This window comes from Papio anubis, chromosome 14 (assembly GCF_008728515.1).
Source record: "Papio anubis isolate 15944 chromosome 14, Panubis1.0, whole genome shotgun sequence".
Taxonomy (NCBI): Eukaryota; Metazoa; Chordata; class Mammalia; order Primates; family Cercopithecidae; genus Papio; species Papio anubis.
In genome coordinates this window covers 75,360,541-75,384,360 of record NC_044989.1, presented here as the reverse complement: position 1 = coordinate 75,384,360, position 23,820 = coordinate 75,360,541, and the positions used below count along the sequence as shown (strand labels likewise).

The 23,820-nt window shown below is 37.7% G+C and overlaps 1 protein-coding gene across 2 annotated transcripts in view; it reads left to right on the top strand.

Moving 5' to 3' along the window:
- Window positions 1–23,820, top strand: part of TACR1 (tachykinin receptor 1) — a 150,443-nt gene that overhangs the window by 69,904 nt on the left and 56,719 nt on the right. For both annotated transcript variants that reach the window (XM_017947667.3, XM_017947668.3), the window contains one exon: window positions 9,026–9,220. In XM_017947667.3, coding sequence (XP_017803156.1) covers window positions 9,026–9,220 — 195 coding nt within the window. The remainder of the gene's footprint in view (window positions 1–9,025; window positions 9,221–23,820) is intronic.

Genomic DNA, 23,820 nt, shown 5'->3' with positions numbered 1-23,820 from the left:
AAAATTAAAAGTCAAGCCTATGGTCACCCCGAAAACATGCCTACCACTGGGGGAAATAGGATGCCAGAGAATCAGGGAAACTCTAAATATATTTGTGAGTGACTGCAGCAGTTTTTACATAGCCTGCCAGGCCCAATGCAATGGATGGTTCAGCCCTCCAAAAAATGCATCATTTTCTTCAGATTTCAAAAAATTGTTTATTTGTTTTAATTGACACGTAATAATTGTACATATTTTGAGGTGCAGTGTGATATTTTGATACATGTATACAATGTGTAATGGTCATATCAGGGTAATTAGCATACCCATCACCTCAAACATTTACTGTTTTGGGGGGTTGGGAACATTCAAACTCCATTCAGCAACAATTTATTGTGCATTTTCAAATAGCTAAAAGAAATGCATCTTTGATGTTGTTCACAAAAACTTCAAAATTGGTCAGAAGAGAGCATTAATTATTTAATAACTTAATATCAAGGCCACACTGCAAAAGATGAAAATACAATTCAAAGATACAGCCAACTACATTTTCCTAACTAGCTTACCACAGAGGACTACTCAATACTGCAGTGACAGCAGAGGCCAAAAAGCACAGTGCCAACAATTTTAAAGATGCCCTAAATTTGAACTTCTTTCCATTATTGAGTTCCCACTAAAATCATGAATTTCAATCAGTGCAATTCCCCCTTTCCCTTACAGTAATTAAAATCTCAGAGACATCACAATCCAAACTATTCTCTTCTCTTTTTTTTCCTTACTCTGCTGCTGGAGCTAATGTGGTCCTACTGTCACCTCCCCAGTCAAATTTCTGTAAACCTGAGTCTCCCTTGTGTCCCCACACACCTCCTACTTAGCTCTAAATCGCAAACAGGTCAGTGTCACAAAGGATCTAGTTTGTCCCAGTAGCATTAACCTTTTGCCCAGGGGATAGCTATTGCTGTGTGTATCTGTCTTACACATGTCAGCACAGCCTCAGGAATGGAGTCCCAAATGCAAGCATGAGATGCCACAGAGGAAGAAAGCAGTAGTTACAAATGTTGTGAGCTATCAAGTAGCTTCTGCCAACCCTTGACAGGAGCCCTCAAGCTGGAAATGAAATGGTGTATTACTTTACTCACCTTCCATTGCATTACAAACTTGCTACCATTTCTCTTTTCAGGGAGAACAAAAAACGCATGCTCTGTCTTCCTGCTTCACCCTAGCCACTCCCATCCTTAGTGCCAACCCTGAGGGGCAGCATTTTATTGTGAAGGGCAGGATCCCAGCGATTAGCTGACTGGTACTCCTAGTGTTGCTCATTCCCAATGCTTACTGCCTGGCCCACCTACTGGCAGAAACACTCAGAATATTATACTTAACTTGGACCTTCACTGTCTTTTCCCCTTAGTTCACATCAGATCTTAGTCATATGTATTTTTATGGTAGCCCTAGCTCTGCAAAAATCAAAGGGCTTAACCTGGGCTGCTTAGGGGACATCTTCTATCTATTCCCAACTAGGGCGCTTTATCAATCCTGGCTTAGTGCCTAACATTCCAAAATAGCTTTAAGGAGTTCACTGTTGAAGGAGTACTCCAGAATTGTATCTATCCCTTTGTAATCTTGTCTTTTAAGACTAGTCTGAATGCCCTAAGTGGAGCCGCCAGCTTGCAACTGCTGAATGAAGATGGAGTTCTTTGGTCAAACATCAACTGGCACATCCAGGCAAACTTTTACCAGTTGTGTAAGGCTCTTTGGTAAGTTTACCAAAAGATAAAAATATATGTGAACACAACCCCTGCCCTCAGGAAGCTTACCGTCCAGTGATGGGATAGAACAAGAGCACAGATTGTCCTGCTATAAAATAAAATGAGATGGTTGCATAAGGGAGGACAGCTAACAGGAGCATGGGATGTGGTTATGATTATCTCCATGAGATTTTTGAACAGTCGAAAAAGTTTTCCTGAAGGAGATGGATTCCGATCCACATTTAAAGGATGAATAAAATTTCTACAGATGGTAGTGAGATAGGAAGTAGAATCTAGACAAGGCTGGTAGGCTCCCATGGTCTGGTATCACCTCCTCTCATGAGCTCCTATATCAGGTACTTTGTTTCCTAATAGCCCAAGGACTCTATTTCTGAATCTTCTTTGAACAATATGGGTCATTCTTTGATCACACATGAGACAGGACAGCTCAAACAACAGTCAACTGCATCCCCTCCTTCACTTCACCCTAAACTGTCACAGGCCTTCAAATCCATCTGTCGTTACATCCATTTTTTATGGTCTTGTCGATGGTGCCCTTGCTGTCTGCTGGCACCTTTTGAAGTGGGTCCATTGATGATGCTGTGAATCTGCACTGCACATGGAGATCAAAACCTCATGCTTTTTAGAATTGTGCACAACATAGCAGTGAGGACGCAAGGGACTCTGCTGCTAATATTAATAAACAATAATTAATTAATAATAGAAATGATTTAATGGTGTGTGAACTTTGTGTCATCTCTGCAGGCTGCTAAAGGCCTCTTTGGTTATATAGCTCTGTGAGCTTGAGCTTAGCGAAATAGATAAGGATGCTAGTCAAGTGATATGCTTAAATAACATCCCTGAATTTTGATGGTAAAAAAATATCCTGGAAGAAAATCTCAACTGATGAAGTGTTAGTGACCTCAGGTAAAAAGACTGTGTGCTCCCTGAAATGGATGGAGGATGGAAGGAGAATGGATGGAGCAATTTGTTCAGAAGAAGAGCCAGAGGGTGATGCCATATAGAAAGACAGAATCCAAATTTACTTCCGTCAACAGTATATAAGTGTTCCCCTTTCTCCACAACCTCGCCAGCATCTGTTATTTTTCGACTTTTCAAAATAGCCATTCTGACTGGTATGAGATGGTATCTCATTGAGGTTTTGATTTGCATTTCTCTAAGGATCAGTGATATTGAGATTTTTTTCATTTGCTTGTGGCCACAAGTATGTCTTCTTTGAAAAGTGTCTGTTCATGTCCTTTGTCCACTTTTTAATGGGGTTGTTTGTTTTTCTCTTGTAAATTAGTTTAAGTCTCTTACAGAGGTTGGATATTACGCCGTTGTCAGATGCATAGTTTATAAATATTTCCTCCCATTCTGTAGGCTGTCAGTACGCTCCATTGATAGTTTATTTTGCTGTGCAGAAGCTCTTAAGTTTAATTAGATCCCATTTGTCAATTTTTGCTTTTGTTGCAATTGGTTTTGGTGTCCTTGTTATGAAATCTTTGCCCCTTCCTTTGTCCTGGAGGGTATTGCCTAGGTTGTCTTCCAGGGCTTTTATAGCTTTGGGTTTCACATTCAAGTCTTCATTCCTTAAAGAGCTAAAACCAGAACTACCATTTCACCCGGCAATCTCATTACTGGGTATATACCCAGAGGAATATAAATCATTTTATCATGAGGCTACACGCATGCATATGTTCATTGCAGTACTATTCACAATAGCAAAGACGCAGAGTCAACCTAATGCCCATCAATGACAGATTGGACTTTTAAATGTGGTACACACACACCATGGAATACTATATATAAAATAAAATTCTTTCATAAAAAAGAATGAAATCATGTCTTTTGCGGGAACATGAATGGAGTTGGAGGCTATTATCCTAAGCAAACTAGCACAGGAACAGAAAACCAAATACCACATTGTAAGTGGGAACTAAATGATGAGAACTCATGAACACAAAGAAGGAAACAACAGACACTGGGGCCTACTTTAGGGTGGAGAGTGGGAGGAGGGAGAGAAGCAGAAAAAATAACTATTGTGTGCTAGGCTTAATATGGGCGATGAAATAATCTGTGCAACAAACCCCTGTAACATGAGTTTATCTATAGAACAAACCTGGCACATGTACCCCTGAACCTAAAATAAAAGCTGAAAAACTAAATCCTGCACAGTTCCCAACATATAGTCAACACAAAAGTTAGTCAACAAGTAGTTATTGAGGCTTTATTTAAGGGCTTAATGTCAAGAGATAAAAAATTCTGGAGAGCCAGGTCCAGTGAGGTCACTCCTGCAGGATGATCCTGGGGGATGTCTATATGACAGAAAACACTTTGAGCAATAATTATTCTCACCTAACAGTCTTACATGTGTTGAGACTGGGAGGAATAAAGGTATACCATATACGCTTTTCTCCTGCTACATTTATTTTCACTCAACAAGGCTTTATGAAACCATTGCTATGTGCCAAGGTATCATTTACGCAACCAAACTTTCATTGAGTATTTACTACATTCTAGGCACCTGGGCAGGCCAAGGACCTGTGGAGGGTGATAAGAGAAAAGAAGGATATGAAAATAGAAAAATAGAGGCCCAGCACAGTGGCTCATGCCTGTAATCCCAGCACTTTGGGAGGCCAAGGAGAGCGAATCACTTAAGTTAGGAGTTCAAGACCAGCCTGGCAATCATGGTGAAACCCCTTCTCTACTAAAAATGCAAAAAAATTAGCTGGGCATGGTGGCGGGTGCCTGTAATCCCAACTACTTGGGAAACTGAGGCATGAGAATCACTGGAACCCGGGAGGCAGAGGCTGCAGTGAGCCGAGATCACACCACTGCACTCCAGTCTGAGTGAAAGAGCGAGACTGTCTCAAAAGAAAAAAAGAAAAGAAAATAGAAAATAAAGTGAAACGTGGTCAGCACAAGGTTTAGAGATCTTCACAGCAGTAAAGGTAGGGCACCAAACCCAGCCACAAGGACATGATGACTGGGCCAAGTTGTGAAAATAAACAGGAGCAACCAGGAAGGGACTGAGGAGGAAAAACATCCCAGATTGACCACTGTGCTCATGTAAGAACCAGGGCCATATGTGATTCTGGGTCATGACTGGCCATAGACCACCTTACTGATTGCTTGTGGGACACAGGAGTTATCTACCCAATGAGTTCCCATCTGCCAAAGGTAAAGAGTGTTTCTGAATATTACACCATCTTCTCCTATGGTTCTAATTCCTCCTGCTCTTCACTTCCCGTAAACCAGACCTGGGGACAGCAAGCTATGGGCCAGGGGCCAAATGCAGCCTACCTCTTATTTTTGTAAATAAAATGTTATTATCATACAGTCATGCCTAATAGTTTCCTTGCTGTCTGTGGCTGTTTTCACACTACAAAGATAGAGTTTGATAATTACAACTGAAACTATATAGACCACAAAACTCAAAATATTTAATATCTGTCTTTCCCAGAAAAAAATTGCCAATCCTTGAGCTAGACTACAGCAGCCATACTCTCAGCTCTTACCACCCTGGTTATCTGAACTCAGGAAGATATGGTCCCTTAAAGGAAACTTGTAACACCCCAGGAGTGAGTGGGAGAAGCGAGGGCAGGAACTGGAATTGGATGAGAAAGACTGTGGAAGAAGGGCCCCACCGGACAAATCTCATAGTAGAGGAAAGACATTCTCTCTGCCGAGTGTTTTGGGACCGGTATAAGAGGAAGTTATGAAGATACTGTGGCTTGTCAGAGGATTGAAATTCTTTTTCACAGTAAGATTGTTTCACACTGCCTACAAGAAAAAAAAATGTGCAGCAGAGAGTTCTTTTCATAAAGCATCATCACGCAAGAGGAAGGCTACCTCTCAGGTTTTTCAGCTGGGAGGACACATACAATTCAAATCAGAGCTGATGGCCCTCGGTGGGACTGGAACCACCTGAAGTAGAGAACGTAATCCACATCCCACACACCTCCAGACCCCTGTCTCTGGCAGCCTGATGATTAATGCTTACACCAGAAAGACGTTTCATTGACTGCCTTAGAGTCCCGTGAGCATGATGCAGTCAATAAATATTTATTAAATGTATTTTCCTTGGGCTTGCAGCACTTGCTCATAACCAAATAAGCAAGAATTGCTCAGGATGGTTCCAGAAAAATATATAAATGTATGTTAATGGATCCAAGCTTGAAATGGGGAGTAGGAAAGAAAATGTTCATCCATCTGTGTACAGGTTATCCAAATGGTGCTAGCTTTTGGGTAAATAAGAAAAAAACATGTTAAACAAGTCCCAGAAATGAGGATTGCAAGAGAGAGATAGAAGAAAGGAGGAAGGAGAGGAAAGGAGGGAAGGAAGGAGGGAGGGAGATTTACAAATACCTCTGCTTTGAACAAATGAACATATATACATTTTTTAAAGCCAATCTTTTTTTTTTCTCTCTGGCTTTATGTGGGTAATACTTTCATCTGTCACTAAAATGGCTCCTACACTCAAGGAACGGCAGAGAGTTAACTGAAATGGGTTCCCAAATTGCAACTTTTGCAATAAGGATAAAATATGGCTTTCTGCCACCCATTTGGAGTTACAGTGCCAATATGCTGATGCAATCCCCCATAAGCCCAGTCACATTAGATTCTGAATGGTGTATCGCCAATCTGAGCATGGGGAGTGGTGTTAGGATTTGTTTATTTAAGACTGAGCATTTATCCTGAATGAGAAACAAATTAAAATCTTGCATTTGAGGTAATATTAAAAGAGGGCAATGCAATTACCACATTCTCCCCTGAGCGTCCTCCTTAAGGTACTGTGAAGCCTGAGAATGCGCAGCTGCCAGCGGGGGTAGGAACTGTGCAGTGCTGGAGGTGAGATAAGGCATCTTCACGGCTGCATTTCCAGCTTTGTAGGGGGAAAACAATTTGCCTTTGGGAAATAACCCAACAAGCAATCCTATGGTTTTAATACAAACACTCAAAGAGGTTTTGGCCATGACCATCTGGGTCCAGCCCTTCACTGAATTGGAAAGACAGCAACGATAATGGTTGAACAGGCCTACCATGTGTTGGCTCTGAGTTTCCCCCCCCCCCCCCCCCCCCTGCCTGAAGAGGATACAGGGCTCCACCACTGTCAGGCATCAAGGAAGACACAGGTCTAGGGGAGAAATCAACACTTCTCAGGGTCCTTTTCAGGGGTCTACTGCAGAGATGGAAGGTCATCTAGTCTATGGTGTCCTGGACCTGCCTTGGCAGTAGTCATGGCCCTTTGCAGGTAATCTAAAGGAAACAGACAATGCTTGATTTGCAACATCGTGAGAGTTGTTTTAGCCCTTTTGATGACCTTCAGACAGCATTTGAGTGATAGGCTTTACAGCATCAACAGAACCAGGGAAACTTGCCCAGAGATGTATAGATTACTACACACCCCCAACATCATATCTTTTCCAAGTCCCTTCCTATAATTCCACTCTCTCCTGACTTTAAGACCACCTACCCACTTTCTAAAAGAGGCAGAAGGAAGAGTTTCTAGGAGTTTCCTTCCTGGGAGTCGTCATGACTTCTGATATAAAGTTTGACATGAAGTGTCCTCCTAGTAGTCAGACACTATACACTGAACACTTTCAGTGGCCCTTACAGACCAGAGAAGGAAAGCCCAGGTCCCTAGCACCAAAATGCAGAGAAAAGTTTCTAAAGTTTACAGTGATAAGAGGATGCTAAAGGAAGCCTTCATGCAAACAAAGCCTAATCCTAACATGGAGAAAGAAGAAAGCTGCAAACGCTTCCTGCCGTTGGGGCAGGATGCTCAGCAGGCTCACTCAAATCCAGCACACCTCTTGAAGCCCCTCCAGTAGACCACCTGCCATTCCAGGGCTTGCGTGTCTCCGCAGCTCCCCTAAGACTCTAAGGTATTGATCCAATTACCACTTGAGGTCACTTATCCTACTGCTGTGTTTTGAGCTGCTTATTGATGCACCTTTTCTCCCTGGAGAAATTACAAGCTCATAGCCCAGAAGGAAACACTGTGCTCTACCGTGGCAGGTGCCCAGTGGGAATTTATTGAGCGCATACTGAATAAAATTGCTTTACTTGTAACCCTGGCCCTAATTCTGGTCTAGAGATCCTAGGAGTCCAAAGAATACAGCAAAATAATTATGTGGAATGATGTGGAGCCAGCTGACAGCTGTGCTGCTCTTTGTCTGCAGATTTTTTAAGTCTCCGTTGACCATTCTGTCCCATGGATGTTGGAAACACCTGACTGTCAGAGAATCAATGTGTAATTCTGAGGTTTTGTCAGATAACATTTAAAAGCCAAAGGCCCTATAAGATATCATTCCTTCTCTTTAAAAAATGCTTATTTTAAGGTATAGAGCTATAAACTTTACAAGAAAAATATGCATAGAGAGATGCCTTTGAAAATGAAAGAGGCAGAATTGATGTGCTTATCACTGATATGAAAGGCTGATAGGAAGTACCTATCCTTCAAATCTCTGCAACATCTCAGGGGCTGTGCACAAATTCAAACATGTGGGCACATTCATTCAGATGACACTGTTTAGTGCCAGAGCCCAGGAGTGAGGAGATGGAGGAATGGCTTCAGACATGAAGTCATCATTTGCTGTGCTCCACTCTTCCTGCAATGAAATGTCATCCACACTGGTCCTTTGTGCATTCTAGTCTGTCTGCCTCAGCAGGTAGAGACCGTCTTTCTCCTCATGAAGTATGTATAGTCAGCCACACACTGACTCCTAGATGCTCAAAGAATTGATCACAATTTCTCCAGGAGCTGTTGTTTTTTGCTGACTTTAGGCCAATGCTTTGTCACAGAGACATGTTTACTTCCCCTCAAATTGTATGGACCGAGGTAGGACTGCTAACCTTTTATAATATCACATAAGGATTGAAAAAAACTACTATTCTGATCACCATTATCCCTTAATCCAGAAAGAATGAAAGTCAGTCTTTATATTAAATAAATTTACAACATTGTTCTTATTTTTCTGATTTCACTTACCTATACTTGGCTGTCCTGTCCCCAGCACAAGCATTTCAATAATGAAAATGTCTCTCCTTGAATGTTGCTAGATGGGTTCGGAAATACTGAAAAATCTAGCTGGCTTTTCTTAGGCATGATGGCATTGTATGGCATATCATAAAGCTTAAGGATAGAATATGGAAAAGGAATTGGAAAATAATTGTATAAATCATCAGGAATCAAAGGGTTTCCATGAATTTTCTTATTGGCAGGAAAAATATGGAATCTCTGATGCAGATTTTGGTGACCAAATCAGAACTTTATTCTTTCTTCTCTGTTCCAGGTACATGGCCATCATCCATCCCCTCCAGCCCCGGCTGTCCGCCACGGCCACCAAAGTGGTCATCTGTGTCATCTGGGTCCTGGCTCTCCTGCTGGCCTTCCCCCAGGGCTACTACTCAACCACAGAGACCATGCCCAGCAGAGTCGTATGCATGATCGAATGGCCAGAGCATCCCAACAAGATTTATGAGAAAGTGTGAGTAGAGATGACTCCTCATGCCAAAGCAATGATGGTGCAGGGTGCCTTCCTGGCCCCTTCTTGATCTTTCTTTCTTTCCATATTCTTTTGATGGTACCGATTTAATGTGTATCCATAAGCATTTCTCACATATACTCTCATATCACGTTACTATGTCCACAGTTATCAGGGGACTGTAGTATCCCAAATACTATTTTAAGCATTGAAAGATAATTTTTGAAATATAAGATCTAGATCCTGTTATAGCAGAGCCATATCCCTCGGGCCTTTTACCAGAGACATTACCCTGCCGGGATCTGCCTTTCTTTGCCTAGGAACTTTTTCCTAAGCTACGGAATGCGGAATGCCGCTCTTCTCTCCTGCACAGGATGCGGGAAGGTGGGGAATTACCTCCCACTCCCAGCAGCTCTCAACAATGACTGAAGGGCTGCTCTGTCTGTGAGTAGCCATTCTTTTATACCTTTACTTTCTTAATAAACTTGCTTTCACTTTGCACTGCAAAAAATAAGAAGAAGAACAAAGCCTGAGGGGAGCTGGCATCTGAACACCCGTCTCTCACCCCTCAGGGGAGTGTGTCTCTGTGGTGTGTGTTTTACATCATGTCCAAGCTTTTCTTGTGGGATTAATCTCCAGGGGTAGCTGCCTGGATAATATACCCTTTATTGGCCACTGTGTCTTCCCTATACTACAGCCCCCTTTTCCTACTGGTGTTTCTTCTCCCTGATAAGGTACTTGCACTTGAAAATCTTGAGATAGAGATTCCCCTTTGCAGAAGACCAAAACAATACAATTACACCCAGGATGTTACAGCTGGAGAAATAGAACATATGCAGGTGAAACACAGGTGAAGGCCAGGCCAGGCATTGAGACCTTATGAGCTACGGGTCCCTTACAGGGCAGACAGACTTACCTTCTAGGGGCCTGCCTGATCACATTTAGGGTTTTTCAAAGTATCCCAGCAATTTTCTCCAAGACTTCTTATCCTCGAGGCAACATTGAAATGGCATATTCTTTGTTTTGCTCTGCTCGAGTGAGCCACAATGTGACATTTATATTACAGTTAGTTTTCGGGACTCAGAGCACATAGATAACGTGGATCTTTTTGAAAGCCCTCTATAATTCTCCAATCTCAGGTTTTTTATGTGAATCATAAAAGAACACTGGTGTTAGAATCAAAAGATCTGAATTTTAATTACAAGATTGCCAGTTACTGGCCATGTGACCCTGGGCAAGGGTCACAGCCTCTCCTCGTTATTCAAATAAGAGATAATAGAGCTCTGTTTCCTATAAACAATTCTTGTGAAGATCAAACTAGATAATATATTCTCACCTTGTAAGCTATTAAATGCCATACAAAAGGTATGAACCAAATTGATCAGCTGGCTCAGATAGCAGTATAATTATGAGACCTTGAAACTTGAGTTAAAATGAGACGCCACACCTGTCATTCCCCCCAAGATTTGAGGGCTGAAAGCCTGTTGCACACAGTTACCCAGCTGCTTCTGTTCCATGAGCATGGAAATGCAGCTTGCCAGAAAGCAATACATAAAGCTCAGACGTCGCCTTCCAGACACAAACAGTGGGATTTAATCGATCAAGCAATGGAGGGATTAATGCTCAGCCTAGGAAATATTGAAAATTATTCTTTCAAATGAAACTACAAGCCTGAGCAAGGTCTCAGAGGGAGAAAGAACACAGCTTGTTACAAGCCATACAGGACCTGTGAACGTATTCAAGCCAGAGGGTTTCCTCAAAAGGGAAAAAAAGTCTCTGAATTAAAGCTCATTATATAAACTGCTTCAGAAATGTCGCCCGTCGTTTCCATGGGCTGTAGCTCAGCTCTTAGTTTTTCATGGTCTTTTCAAAATCTGATCACTTTCTACAACTTTTGTTTCAAATACTCATAGTTCTTTAATCTTATAACAAATTCAAAGTTTAACTTGGAAATAAAGATTAATTTTCCCACAGATCTCTGGGGTCTTTTCCAAAAAAGAATACTGTTTTGGGGGGAGTCTTATTTTTGAACATTTTGGTGTTTTTTGGTGTTTTATGCTTATGAATGAATAGAAAATCCCTTTGAGACTCAACATGATGTGTTGGATTGTCTTGTTTCCTTGCTTTGAGAATTTAGGGTAGCTGCTACTGGATATACAGTTACGATTGCAATTGTTGTTTATTTCATCATTTTAACCTAAAAAATAAACTTGGCTTAACAGCATCTATTGTTATCTATTCATGAATTGTAACATGTTTATTGATACAATAGTAAGTCAAAATAGTGTATTTGTCACTCACTGAATGACAGTGATGGAAACATAAGTGCATAGCATAGCTTTATTCAAACCTATTTTGTTTTTGTCAGTATCATTCAAAAAACATTATAATATATTTCTAGACAATTTCAATTTTACCATGTCTAAGCAAACTACTTAATTATATTCTCTTCTTTTAGAAGAAATGATTGCCACTTTCAGAGTACACAACAATCCCAAATTTGAAACCAGATGGAAACTTTGTTTTGAGGCAGTATAATAATTAGAAGAGTGTGTGCTCTGGAGTTAGATGAGCGATCAGCTCCCAGTCCCATCACTGTCTAGCTGACTCATAATGGTCAAGTAATTTAAGGCTCTGAGCCTAATAGTACAGACAGTCCCCCATTTGCGAAGGTTCAAATTGCAATTTTTCAGCTTTACAATGGTGGGAAAGTGATATGCATTCAGTAGAAACTGTAATTTGAGTATTCATACAACCTTTCTGTTTTTCATTTTCAGTATAATTTTCAATAAATTACATGAGATAGTCAACACTTTATTACAAAATAGGCTCTGTGTTAGATGAGTTTGCCCAACTGTAGGCTAATGTAAGTGTTCTGAGCACATGTAAGGTAGGCTGGGCTAAACTATGATGTTTGGTAGGTTAGGTGTGGTAAGTACATTTTCAACTTAAAATATTTTCAATTTATGATGGGTTTATCTGGATCTAACCCTATTGTAAGTTGAGGAGCAGCTGTACATTCCACAAAGAAGCATAGAGAGATGTAAGTAAAAATAACCTACATGAAATCCTCAGCCTAGTGCCCTGCATAGAGGTAAGGGTCTAGTGAATGTTAACTACCAATGTTAGCATCATTCATTAATCTGGGTTCACTGGAAGATGACTGGCAGCAGACAGTGTGATGGGCAGATGCTTAGACCCAATTTAATTGATGAATAATTTGTGTAAGCTAATTACATGAAACTTTTCGTGAAAAATCTCAGGCTGCTGCACCTGCCTTCTGGCTGTATGGTGGGCCTGCAACCATGATCATTCATTCAAACTCTTTACTAACTTTTACAAATACAGTTAGATTAACATTTACTAAAACATCGATTAAATTAAGCCCTATTAAAGACAGGAAATCCGATAAAAGAACGGACAAAGGTTTTGAACATGGGCTTCACAGACACACACACACACACACACACACCATCCACACAGCCAATAAATATATGAGGAGGCACACAAATTCATTTGTTACCAGTGAAATGCAAATTAAAGCGATAATGAGATCTTACTACACAGCCATCAAACTAGAAAATATTAAGAAATCTGACAAAACTAAGTGTTTCAAACTGAGCAATAAGAACCTTTGTCAACTGCTAGAAGAAGTATAAATTAATAATTACATTGGAAAAAAAATTTTTTTTTTTAAAGATGGAGTTTCACTCTTGTTGCCCAGGCTGGAGTGCAATGGCGCTATCTTGGCTCACTGCAACCTCCACCTCCCGGGTTCAAGCAATTCTCCTGCTTCAGCCTCCAGAGTAGCTGGGATTACAGGTGTCCACCACCACGCCCAGCTAATTTTTTGTATTTTTAGTAGAGACAGGGTTTCACCACATTGGCCAGGCTGGTCTTGAACTCCTGCCCTCAGGTGATCCACTGGCCTCGGCCTCCCAAAGTGCTGGGATTACAGGCATAAGTCACCATGCCCAGCCCAGAAAATACTTTCATAGTGTCTAGAAAAGAAGAAGCTATGCATACCCTATAACTCAGAAATTTCACTTGCAGGTAATTACCCTAAGAAAAACCCATGCACGTATGCTCTCGATTACATCAAACAAAATGTTCCTATCAGCATTGCTCTTAATACCCCCCAAACTGGAGATGTTTCAAATATCCATCATCAGTAGAATGGATTAAAAAATTAAAAAATGTGGTGGCCCAGTGCGGTGGTTCTTACCTGTTATCCAAGCACTTTGGGAGGCCCAAGCAGATGGATTGCTTAAGCTTAGGAGTTCAAGACCAGCCTGGGCAACATAGTGAAACCCCATCTCTACAAATAAATTAGCTCTGCGTGGTGGCAAGTGCACCCGTGGTCCCAGATACTCGGGAGGCTGAGGTGGGAGGATCGTTTGAGCCTGGGAGGCAGAGGTTGCAGGGAGCTGAGGTCACTCCACTGCACTCCAGCCTGGGTGACAGAGTGAAACCCTGTCTCAAAAAAAAAGAAAAAAAAATGTGGTGTCTTATAAAAATTTGAAGTGCCTTATATAAGTAGAAGTCAACACAAATATAGATTGTTTCTCTCTTTATAAGACAAAACATAGCCTATTATGCACACTGTTATGCACCTTGTTTTTTTAAACTCAGTATGTCTTAGAGATATTTCCATATTGTTCATAAAGAGCTTCTTTTTTTTTTTTTTTTTTGAGACAGAGTCTCTCTATGTCACCCAGGCTGGAGTGCAGTCCCATGATCTCAGCCCTCTGCAAGCTCTGCCTCCCGGGTTCACGCCGTTCTCCTGCCTCAGCCTCCTGAGTAGCTAGGATTACAGGTGCCCACCACCATGCCCGCCTAATTTTTTTGTATTTTTAGTAGAGACAGGGTTTCACCATGTTAGGCAGGATGGTCTCGATCTCCTGACCTCGTGACTGTCCCTCCTTGGCCTCCCAAAGTGCTGGGATTACAGGTGTGAGCCACCGCGCCCGGCCCCTTCTCTATTATTTTCTTAGTATTCCACTTTTTGAATGTATGCTATTATTTAACCCATCATTTATTAGTGGAGTTTAGATTGCCTTCAATGGTTTGCTATTACAGAATGCCACCATGCATAACATTTATAAATATCATGCAAGAATACCTATGGCATAAAATCTCAAAAATAGACTATATCATCTTAATTTTGATATTTGCCCTCCATGCAGGATTGTACTAATTTACATTCTCACCTGCAATGTGTGAGAGTTCCTGTCTCTCCAAGGCCTCACCAGCAAAGTATATCATGAAGCTTTTAGATTTGTATCCATATGATGGGGAAAAAAAAAAATGAGAATGGGATCTCATAGTTAAAATGCTCATTTCTCTTTTAGGAGTGGGGATGAACATCTTTTTATAATTTAATGGTCATTCGTATATATATATTTTATAATCTGCTTATTTCATTTACCATATCATAAACGATTTCCTATGTTATTAAAATTGTTTCTACGACATGATGTGAAGACACACACACGCACGTGCACATACACACATATGTTGTTAACAAATCCCCTTTCGAAAATGTATTACTTCCGTGGTTTCTCTTAACTGACTAGTAAGATAAGCCACTAGCTTCAAAGTGAGCTGCTTCTAGCTATATTCCTAGATCCCTGAAGGAACTGGTTCAGTTTTGTCTGCCATTCCCTGTCTATGTTTACAATCCACAGTTATAGATGATTTCGCTAACATTATAACATTCATGAAAATGGGGACTTAGGCTCATCATTAATACAATATTATCATAATTTTTAATTAAGTCCTGCAATAATTAGCAACCCAGCAGCTTAGCATGGCTGCTCTGGCAAAACTATGACACTACACAGGAAGTTCTAGGAAGGTGGAGATGACTGACAGGTAATAAAGAAAGATTTTACATGTGATCAAAGGTGACTTTTCCCATTGGAGAAGAAAGCACAGAAAAAGAAAGGTGAATGCATGAAGAAAAATTTGGCTTTGCAAAATGTATTGACCGTTTCCTTTTTTCTATAAAAACTGTGAGGAGTATGCAGTAGTTTTCAAAGATAATCAGAGCTACACCCACTCTTGTAGTTGTTATGTGGGCTGTAAGATGGCGATGGTCCCAGAAGGTACTAGGGCAATGCCCCTGAGGACAAGGAAGATGAACGAGCCACCATTTCTTCATCAGAGGACCCTCCACCAAAGCCAAGAAAAAATCTGTAATGAGGATGAAAAATGAAAAAGACATCCAAAAAAATGAGATTTAGACAAGCTGGGAATTTCTGCTTCCCTGAGTCATTTATTAATATTGGCCATATGTCATTTTCTGATAATTAAGTTTCTATGTACATAACATTATGGTAGAGTTTTAGCAAGAAGTAAGACATTCCTATTCTGAATTCTAAATATTACCAATAATAATGGGAGAGGAGACTATGTTAGAAAACAGAATCGTTCATTGATATTTTGTGGAAATGTGAGTGAATATGAATATGTTAGCTCTAATATAATTCTCTACAGGTACCAACTGTAACAGAAGCTACAAAAATATGCCATTGTCATTATTTACAGCACTTTATCTTTTGTATATTATGATTCATTATCAAAAATCAGCTGAAATGTTTATATTTATATGTATTATTTACTTTCGTTCACAATAATAAAAATTGAAAATCAGCTCATTAACAGGGAGTAAGACAGGAATATTTAAAAATATACCTACAGCACTACTTCTCAAATTTTCCACCTTCTTGATTATTTTACAAATTAAAAACAAAAAATGTGGATCCTTTGCCAAGCTGCTCTAGGCCTTGGCCAAAGGGGTGTCAACATATTTGTGTTTCCGGGATTGACTGTTTATGCTAGCTGTTGTGATTAATCTCTTCCCCTGACACCCTCTACACTTATAAAGATAGCCCAGAGCCCCTAGTATTATCGCTTTGGCTGATGAAAAGCAATTAAACTGAGAAGGAAGAGTGCATTGACACTGCAGGGGAAGATGCTAGCATAAAAACATGCCCTTAACCTTGACCCCCAGACAGAAATCAGAGTGAACAAAGTCAAAAAAAAAAAAAAAAAAAGGGAGGAAAGTCCACGTTACTGCAGAAACTAGGAAGGTTGCCACACAAATGTCAGAAATTTTACTACATTTCTGGTAGACATTGTACAGATAGGGCCAAACAGGAAGCAGCCACCAAGGGCTGTTATGGCCTCTATATACCAGTAGCGCCTAATTAGGAGGTGAAAGTGTGAGCCTTGAAGCCTTGAGAAAGATGGGCCCACCCAATTTAGGACTCCTTTGGGGTGCTGCCATCAACTTCCGGAGGCAGCTGCCCTCAGATGGAGAAAGAGAAAGCACAGAGGCCAGAGAGCATAATTCACAATAAGATTAAATGGATGATTTTCTACAAAACCATAAATTATCAAACTGATACAGCTTGGAGGTAAAGGGGAATGAAACTACTGTTCAAAAATTACATTTACAAAAGGCACTGGTATCAAAATCTGTGCAGGGAAAATCTTTCAAATACCCTTATAAGTTATTCAAGAGTACAGAACAATGTGGAAATCTTGCTCATTTATTATAGAGATTTGGTAAAACCTAAATACAGAAAGCTAACAAAGACAACTCCAAAAACAAACCTTCAGACCAACTCCATTTACAAATATAGGTACAAACATCCCAATTAAAACATTCACCAAAAAAATACAAATTATATTGAAACAGCAATGTTATGTTTTTGAGCATGACTTTTTCTAGCAAATAATACTAGTAAATAAATTATCAGGAAATCTGTTATTATATTTCTTCAAATTAATTTGTTAAAGGAGAGCATCATATATTTGCCTCAAGAAATGCCAAAATTAAATTTGTTAAAATGTAATACGTGTTGAAGAAAAAAGTAGCTCATTTCAGCAATAATTATTCAGCAATAATCCTTGACAAAATAAAATGAATAATGGATCTCCTTTTCAACAAAAACAAAGTAAGAATCCTGAGAATAATTAAGAAACAGCCAGAATTTATGTGAAGAAAATGAAAAATATCATGCTAATTTAGACTTTACTGGATGGTATAAGAAAATATTTGAGAACTACATTCCACGTGATTCAAAATGCAGAAAGTGTTTAAGTGTATGTAGAAAACAGTTTCCCTTCTATCTTTATATAATTCTTAAGGATATCAGTTCTTCTCAAACTATTCCTAAGAGTATGTTTAGGCAGTTTGATAAAGTGAATCATCTGAAAGAGTTAATGGATAAAAACTGTTCAAGAAAATAATAAACAAGAAGAATTAATTTTGATATCAGCAAAATAACTTTTAAGAGAATAATAATAAATGACTTGCCATTCAAGATATCAAAATACACAGTACTAGAAGCAGAATCGTTCAATAAAAGCAAACTAGAAATTACACACGCACGCACAAAAACTCAAACGTATAAAAGTTTGTGTTTAGTATATGCTAAAGATAGCATGTCAAATTTGTAGGGATTATTCCATAAATATTTTTGGAAACCTGAATAACCTAAAATTGTAGGATTCTGTACTTGAATGAGTTTGTAGATTACTCTCTATTCTACTGCTGCCCACAACTTGGAGAGTCACAATATATAATAGCATATTGGAGCCTTTGAGATGGTTTCCTTTTCAATTTTTTAAAATTTTATACATAATATATTTGTGTGGTTTAAAAATCAGGGAGTGTAAAAAAGTAATTAGGAAAAGATTTCTCTCTCTTTCTCTCATACTTGCCCTCTTTCTACCCCTACCACTTTATGGATAACCACTATTCTTGGTTTCTAATAAACCTTCTAACATTTCTTAATGTCATCTAAGAAAGTGTAAACATATATTGTTACTGTCTCCTTTCTTAATGTACAATACAATATATAATATATTCTGACTTTTTCTGTTAGCAATCTTGGATATCCTTTCCCATCAGTATTGCAAGCATTCTCACTTCTTTTCTTTACAGCTGCATAGTATTCCTTATATGGAGAAACCATAATTTACTTATCTAGTATGATATTGACATATCTTTGCATTGTGTCTAATGTTTTGCCACTTCAAATTCTATTGCAAAGACTAGTCTCCATTCTGGTAAGTGTTGATTGCAGTAAAGAAATTCAGTGGTTTTTCCTAAACCTTGTGCTTCTCAAACTTATTTGATTGTGAAATCCTTCTTTTAATTAATCCTGTAAACATCACACAGAAGTATTATCCATAAAACATATTCTGGGGAAACTCTGGACTAATCATAATACTGGATTCCTTTCTCACAACTTAAAACCAATATAAATTCCAAATAAATTGAGATGGAGTAGAGGCTTTCAAAGCATAACCCTCAAGGCAGAAGCCGTAATGAAAGATTGCTGGTTTGCATATGTAAGTAAATAGATACACAGATACAGATGTAGTTATAGATGTGTTTGTTAAATTCTATATATCCAGAAACTCCAAGAAGAACTTCTGCATGTGACGAACTGAGAAAAAAATTATAATATATGAGGAAAACTAACATAGAGGACTCTAACTTATCAATAAGAGTAAGGCAACCCTCAAAAAACTACAGCCCATAAAAGATTATGAAAAAATTATATTCCAAATAATGGATGCAATTTTTCCTTTATTTGAGTGGCCCATGTTAAAACTTAATGAAAATGTTAAGTATCAATGAGGTTATAGGGAAGGTGGGAGCTGTTTTCAGGAGCAGAGTTTGACAATATCTGTCAAGGTTTTCAAAAGTATAGTTGGTTTGAATCAGCAATTGCATTCTTAGAAAGTCTTAACTGCAATTATACTATGTAAGATTTGATGTCCGCATGGTTTATAGAGCTGTAAAATTAGAAACAAATACCAAATCATAAAAGATTGATTAAAGAAATAATGGATCATTCATACAAAAAACTATACAGCTGTTAAAATGGCATTATACAAGCACATTAATTAATGCAAAAATATTAATAATATTGATCATATATTATGATCATATTATTTATCATAATATTACAATTAGTAAATAAAGCAGGCTTCAAAGTAATATGTGCAGTTAGTGCCCCTTGTATGTTTTATAAAGTGTATCCATGTACTTATGGGTTGTAGGTGAAAAGTCTGGAAAATTATGCAGCAAAATTTAATACGCAATGTTTTTACTTTGATGTGGAATAGTAGGTCATCTAAACCTTTTACTTTAGCTTTTCTGCAGTTTAAAATAATTTATCTCTACTGAAAATAAATTCTTGCCTTGACTGCATTTTTTAATTAAGTAACATGAACTTTTTAAGACATCTACTTTTAGAATAAAAATATTATCACTTGAAAAAAATCACCAGGAAATAAAAAGATGAAATAAAATGAGTATTTTAGCACCTGAAAAATAGACCACAATCATTTTCTCACTAAATTCTTAAGACACTGTTCCATGGTCTTCCAACATTTACTTAAGTGAAGAAATCTGATACCATCTGATTTTTTCCCGTTTTACATAATTTGTGATTTCTGCCTGCATACATTTAAGATTTCTCTTTATCTTCTTGTAATTCTTCATTTCGTACTGTATTTTCAAAAGCCGCACCAGAAGACATGTATATGTAGAGGATTCTGTCATTTTCTGTCATTGCTAAGAGCTTTTAATCTAAAGTCAGATCTCTAGTTCAGGGAAATTCTCCTTTAAAAACACATTTTTTAATGGCCTGCCCTCTTTTCTGCTCTCCTTTCAGAGTTACTGCTACACATAAATTGTGTGCTTTCCATGCCCCTTACTATTTTACTAACTTGATTATTTCTTTCATCTTTTTATGGTTTCTGGGTGAATTCTTAGGCATTTCTGATGAAACTGTAAGATGAAGAGATTATCTGCTCTTCACGGCTTCCTCTGCATTTTTAATGTTGTAATCATGTTTTCATTTGAAAGCAGTATTTTCTGCCCTTTTCAAAAGTGCAACAGTATTTTCAGTTCTGTAATTATGTTTTCATTTGAAAGAAGTATTTTCTGCCCTTCTCATAAGTGCAACAGCCTCTCAAATCTCATTTAAAAACAAATATGGGATTACTTTGAATTTCCACCTGTTTCTTGAAGTAAGATATCTCACAGACACTTACTTTTCTTCCCACATTAGCTTCAGCAAACATCCAACCGTTTTCTCTTTTTGCTCATTCTAATAACTGTAGCCCGGAGAGTTAAAATGGATTCCAAGTTACAGAGATCCCTACTCAAGTCTTTCAATTCCAGATTTAAAAGGGGTACGTGTGGCTTTGCTGTGGTTCTGCCCTTCCCAACTGCGTCAACACTGTACAGGAGCAGCCTGGGGATATTCAGAGCCCTGCCCCTACCTCATTAGTCATTACAGTTCATGTCTCCAGATGATCAAGCCAATGGGAAGTGCACATTGGCCCGCGAGCTGTCAGTTTCTTACCCTAATGCCAATTGCACATCCCAAAGATAACAGTAGGTTCAAGGTTTGGCCTCACCCCTTCTCTCAAGCCCTTGGTCAGCTCCACCCTGCAGCCTTCAGCGCTGCAGCAAGTTCCTTACAATTGTTTTCCCAAAAAGGTTGTTCTTCCTGCAGCAGCCCAGATTCTCCTTCAGTTTGGTCTCAGCTGCTCAGTAACTGAAGAAATTTGTTCTGGCCAATGGGTGACCTCCTGCACTTGTTTCCAGAGCTGAGATGAATTTTTACATTCCTTTGATAATTTCAGGAACCGTTTCAGAGGGAAAAGGAATTAACTATATTGAGCTTAAATTGGAGTATTATGTACAAATTTTGAAATGATTTCTTTCATATTTTCTAGCTGGTGATATATCAAAGTAAGTTAGTTTTGTGAACTTATCTTTTATCTAGCCAATTTTTTGATTCTAATAGTGATTAAGCTGTTTTTTTCCAGGAATACAATCATATCATCTATAAATAATTATTTTGTCTCCATCTTTCTAGCAGTTATGCCTCTTATTTCTGCTTCATGTTGTACTGGAATGACCCTAACTTTCACAGTATTAAATAATAATAATTTTGTTAACTTTCTTGCTTTTCTGGAAACACCTACAATACTTTACCATTAAGTAGGTTTTTGGTTATTGGTTTCACAATTAAGTTGAGTGTTCAATGAACTGCTGAGAAGACTGTTTATCAATAGTCACACATTTTATTATTTTAAGAAGCATTATACTATTCCCAGTATGACAGAGTTTTGCAAAAATATATCAGCATCTGTTGAGAAAAGTATTTTTAATATGCTCCATGTATGCAAATCATTTTAATTCTATTCCCTGTATCTCTTCAGTAAATCTTAGTTGGTCACGTTAAGTTATGCTTTTAATATACTGACTAGTTATGTTACATAGGATTTTTATATCAACATCAAAAAGTAATATTTGCTTGGTTTTCTGTGTGCTGTCTTTGTCAGATTTTGGTATCAAGGTTAGGGATGCTTTTAAAAACTGTCTTTGTTTTCCAAAATAGCATTGAAATTGGCAAAAGAACTTACCCATAAAACCAGCTGGCCCTTGAGCCCTTTATGAAAGAAACTCTATAGCACATTTTATTTCATCACTGCCACTTTTAGTTTATCTGCTTTTTCAATTTGTTAATTTATATTTTTAAGAAAAAAATCTATTTCATAGTGACTTAAATTTAATAACATACAATTTTACATCAATTATACATCATCTTTTCACATTTTTAATTTCTACTTCCTCTGTTTTTATTCCAAAATACTTGCCAAAATAGTTTATTTACCAGTTCTATTGCCTTTCATTCTTTAATGTAGCTTTTATTTTTATTTTTCTCCCCCTACCTAAGTTCGTTTAAATGCGCATTTTCTGGATTTTTTATTTTATTGCTCAGTTCATTTATTTTCGATTGTCAAATAGTGAAAACATCTACCAATAAAATTCATTTTGTCTCCATTCCATAAACACTGATATATAGTGCTCTCGTATTCTTTACTTTTTAAACAATCTACCACTATATAAATTTTTTTATTGACTCAATAGGCATTTAGGAAAATTTTAAGTCCACGGTAGTTCAACTTTTCTTTCTTTCTTTTCTCCTTTCTTTTTTCCTTCCTTTCTTCTTTCCTTGCTTCCTCTCTTCCCCCTTCCTTCTTTCATCCTTGCCTCCATTCCCTCTTTCCTTCCTTTTTTATGCGAAACAGACTATGGCATATACCAAAGGTTACCTTTTGGGACTTATTAGAATGCTTTTTATGGCCTGAAATATGGAGACAGATGAGGATTCAAAGTTGGTTAGTGAATCATCTTACTATTTTGTTCAAATTGTTGCTATTATGGATTTTTGATAACCTATCCAATCACAGAGCGAGAGTGATACCTTAAAATCTTTCATTGTAATTGTATTTCTGCTAAATTCTCTTTATATTTTTAAAAGCTTTGCCCTACATGTGCTGAAGATATGTTTGTTTTCACTAGGGATTATACTTTTAGTAATAGAAAATATATTTATAACTCTAGTGCTTTTTTGCCATTAACACTACTTCCTGTAGTATTAATAGTGACACCTCTGTTTTGTTTACTTATACTTTTTCATCATTTTGTTTTAGTTTTTTCCATATATTTAGTTTTTCTCTATCATTTTGTTGTGAGACTTCCTCTTACATACAGTATATTTTGATATTGGTTCATAACTTAAGAGTCTTTTTTCTTTTAATAGGCTAGTTGAACATTTCCACACTCATTGTCTTTATCTATATATATTGTTATAGATGGTCTTCTTTCATCATTTGGTTTAATACTTTCTGGTTTTTCTTTATTCTTTGTTCTATTTTTCCTTTATAGATGGTTTTGTTGACTATTATCTTTGGTAATTTCAAAGATACATATGTTTTATTTCATTATATAAATAGTTATCTTAAAGTTTTTTTAAAAAGTTCCCTACTTTCATAGCTATTAACATTTATAATATTTATAATGTCACTTGGCATTATATTGACAATTATTGACATAATTTTGACAACAGAATTCATTTTTTACTTCCATTTATAGGAAAAGGATATTTGTCACTTTCTATTCTCATATTCCCTTGCCAGTTTTTCTGTTAATAACCTGGGGTTTATAACCTGTGTGTTCTATAATATATGTCAGCATTCTCAAAGTATAATAACAAAACTCCTGCGATACATTTAAGAGGTATATGAGGTTAAAATTACTTATATAAAGACAGGAAGACATTATTTACCTTTTTCATACTCATTCTTTCATGAGCCTACAGTAGAGTTTTTCAGAGGTTCCATGACTTCTGATATCACAACACACTGAATATAGAAGCAGATATGAGAATCCAGATGTCTATCAACCTAGATATTAAAGGGATTTGCAAAAATCCAAAACAATGCTCCTCTCTTTAATAATCTTTTGCAATAAATAGAATAGTTTTTCTTTCATGTATTATTTATGTTAACTTTCAATGAGTTTATCATTGCCATTTTTAATAAAGTTATATTTTAGAGCAGTTTTAGATTTACAGAAAAGTTGCAAAGATAGTACAAAAAGTTTCCAGATACTCCACACCCGGTTTTTCTTAGTATTAATGTCTGATTAGTATAGTACATTTATCACAATTAATAAACTCAATATTTATAAATAATTCATAACTAAAATCTGTACT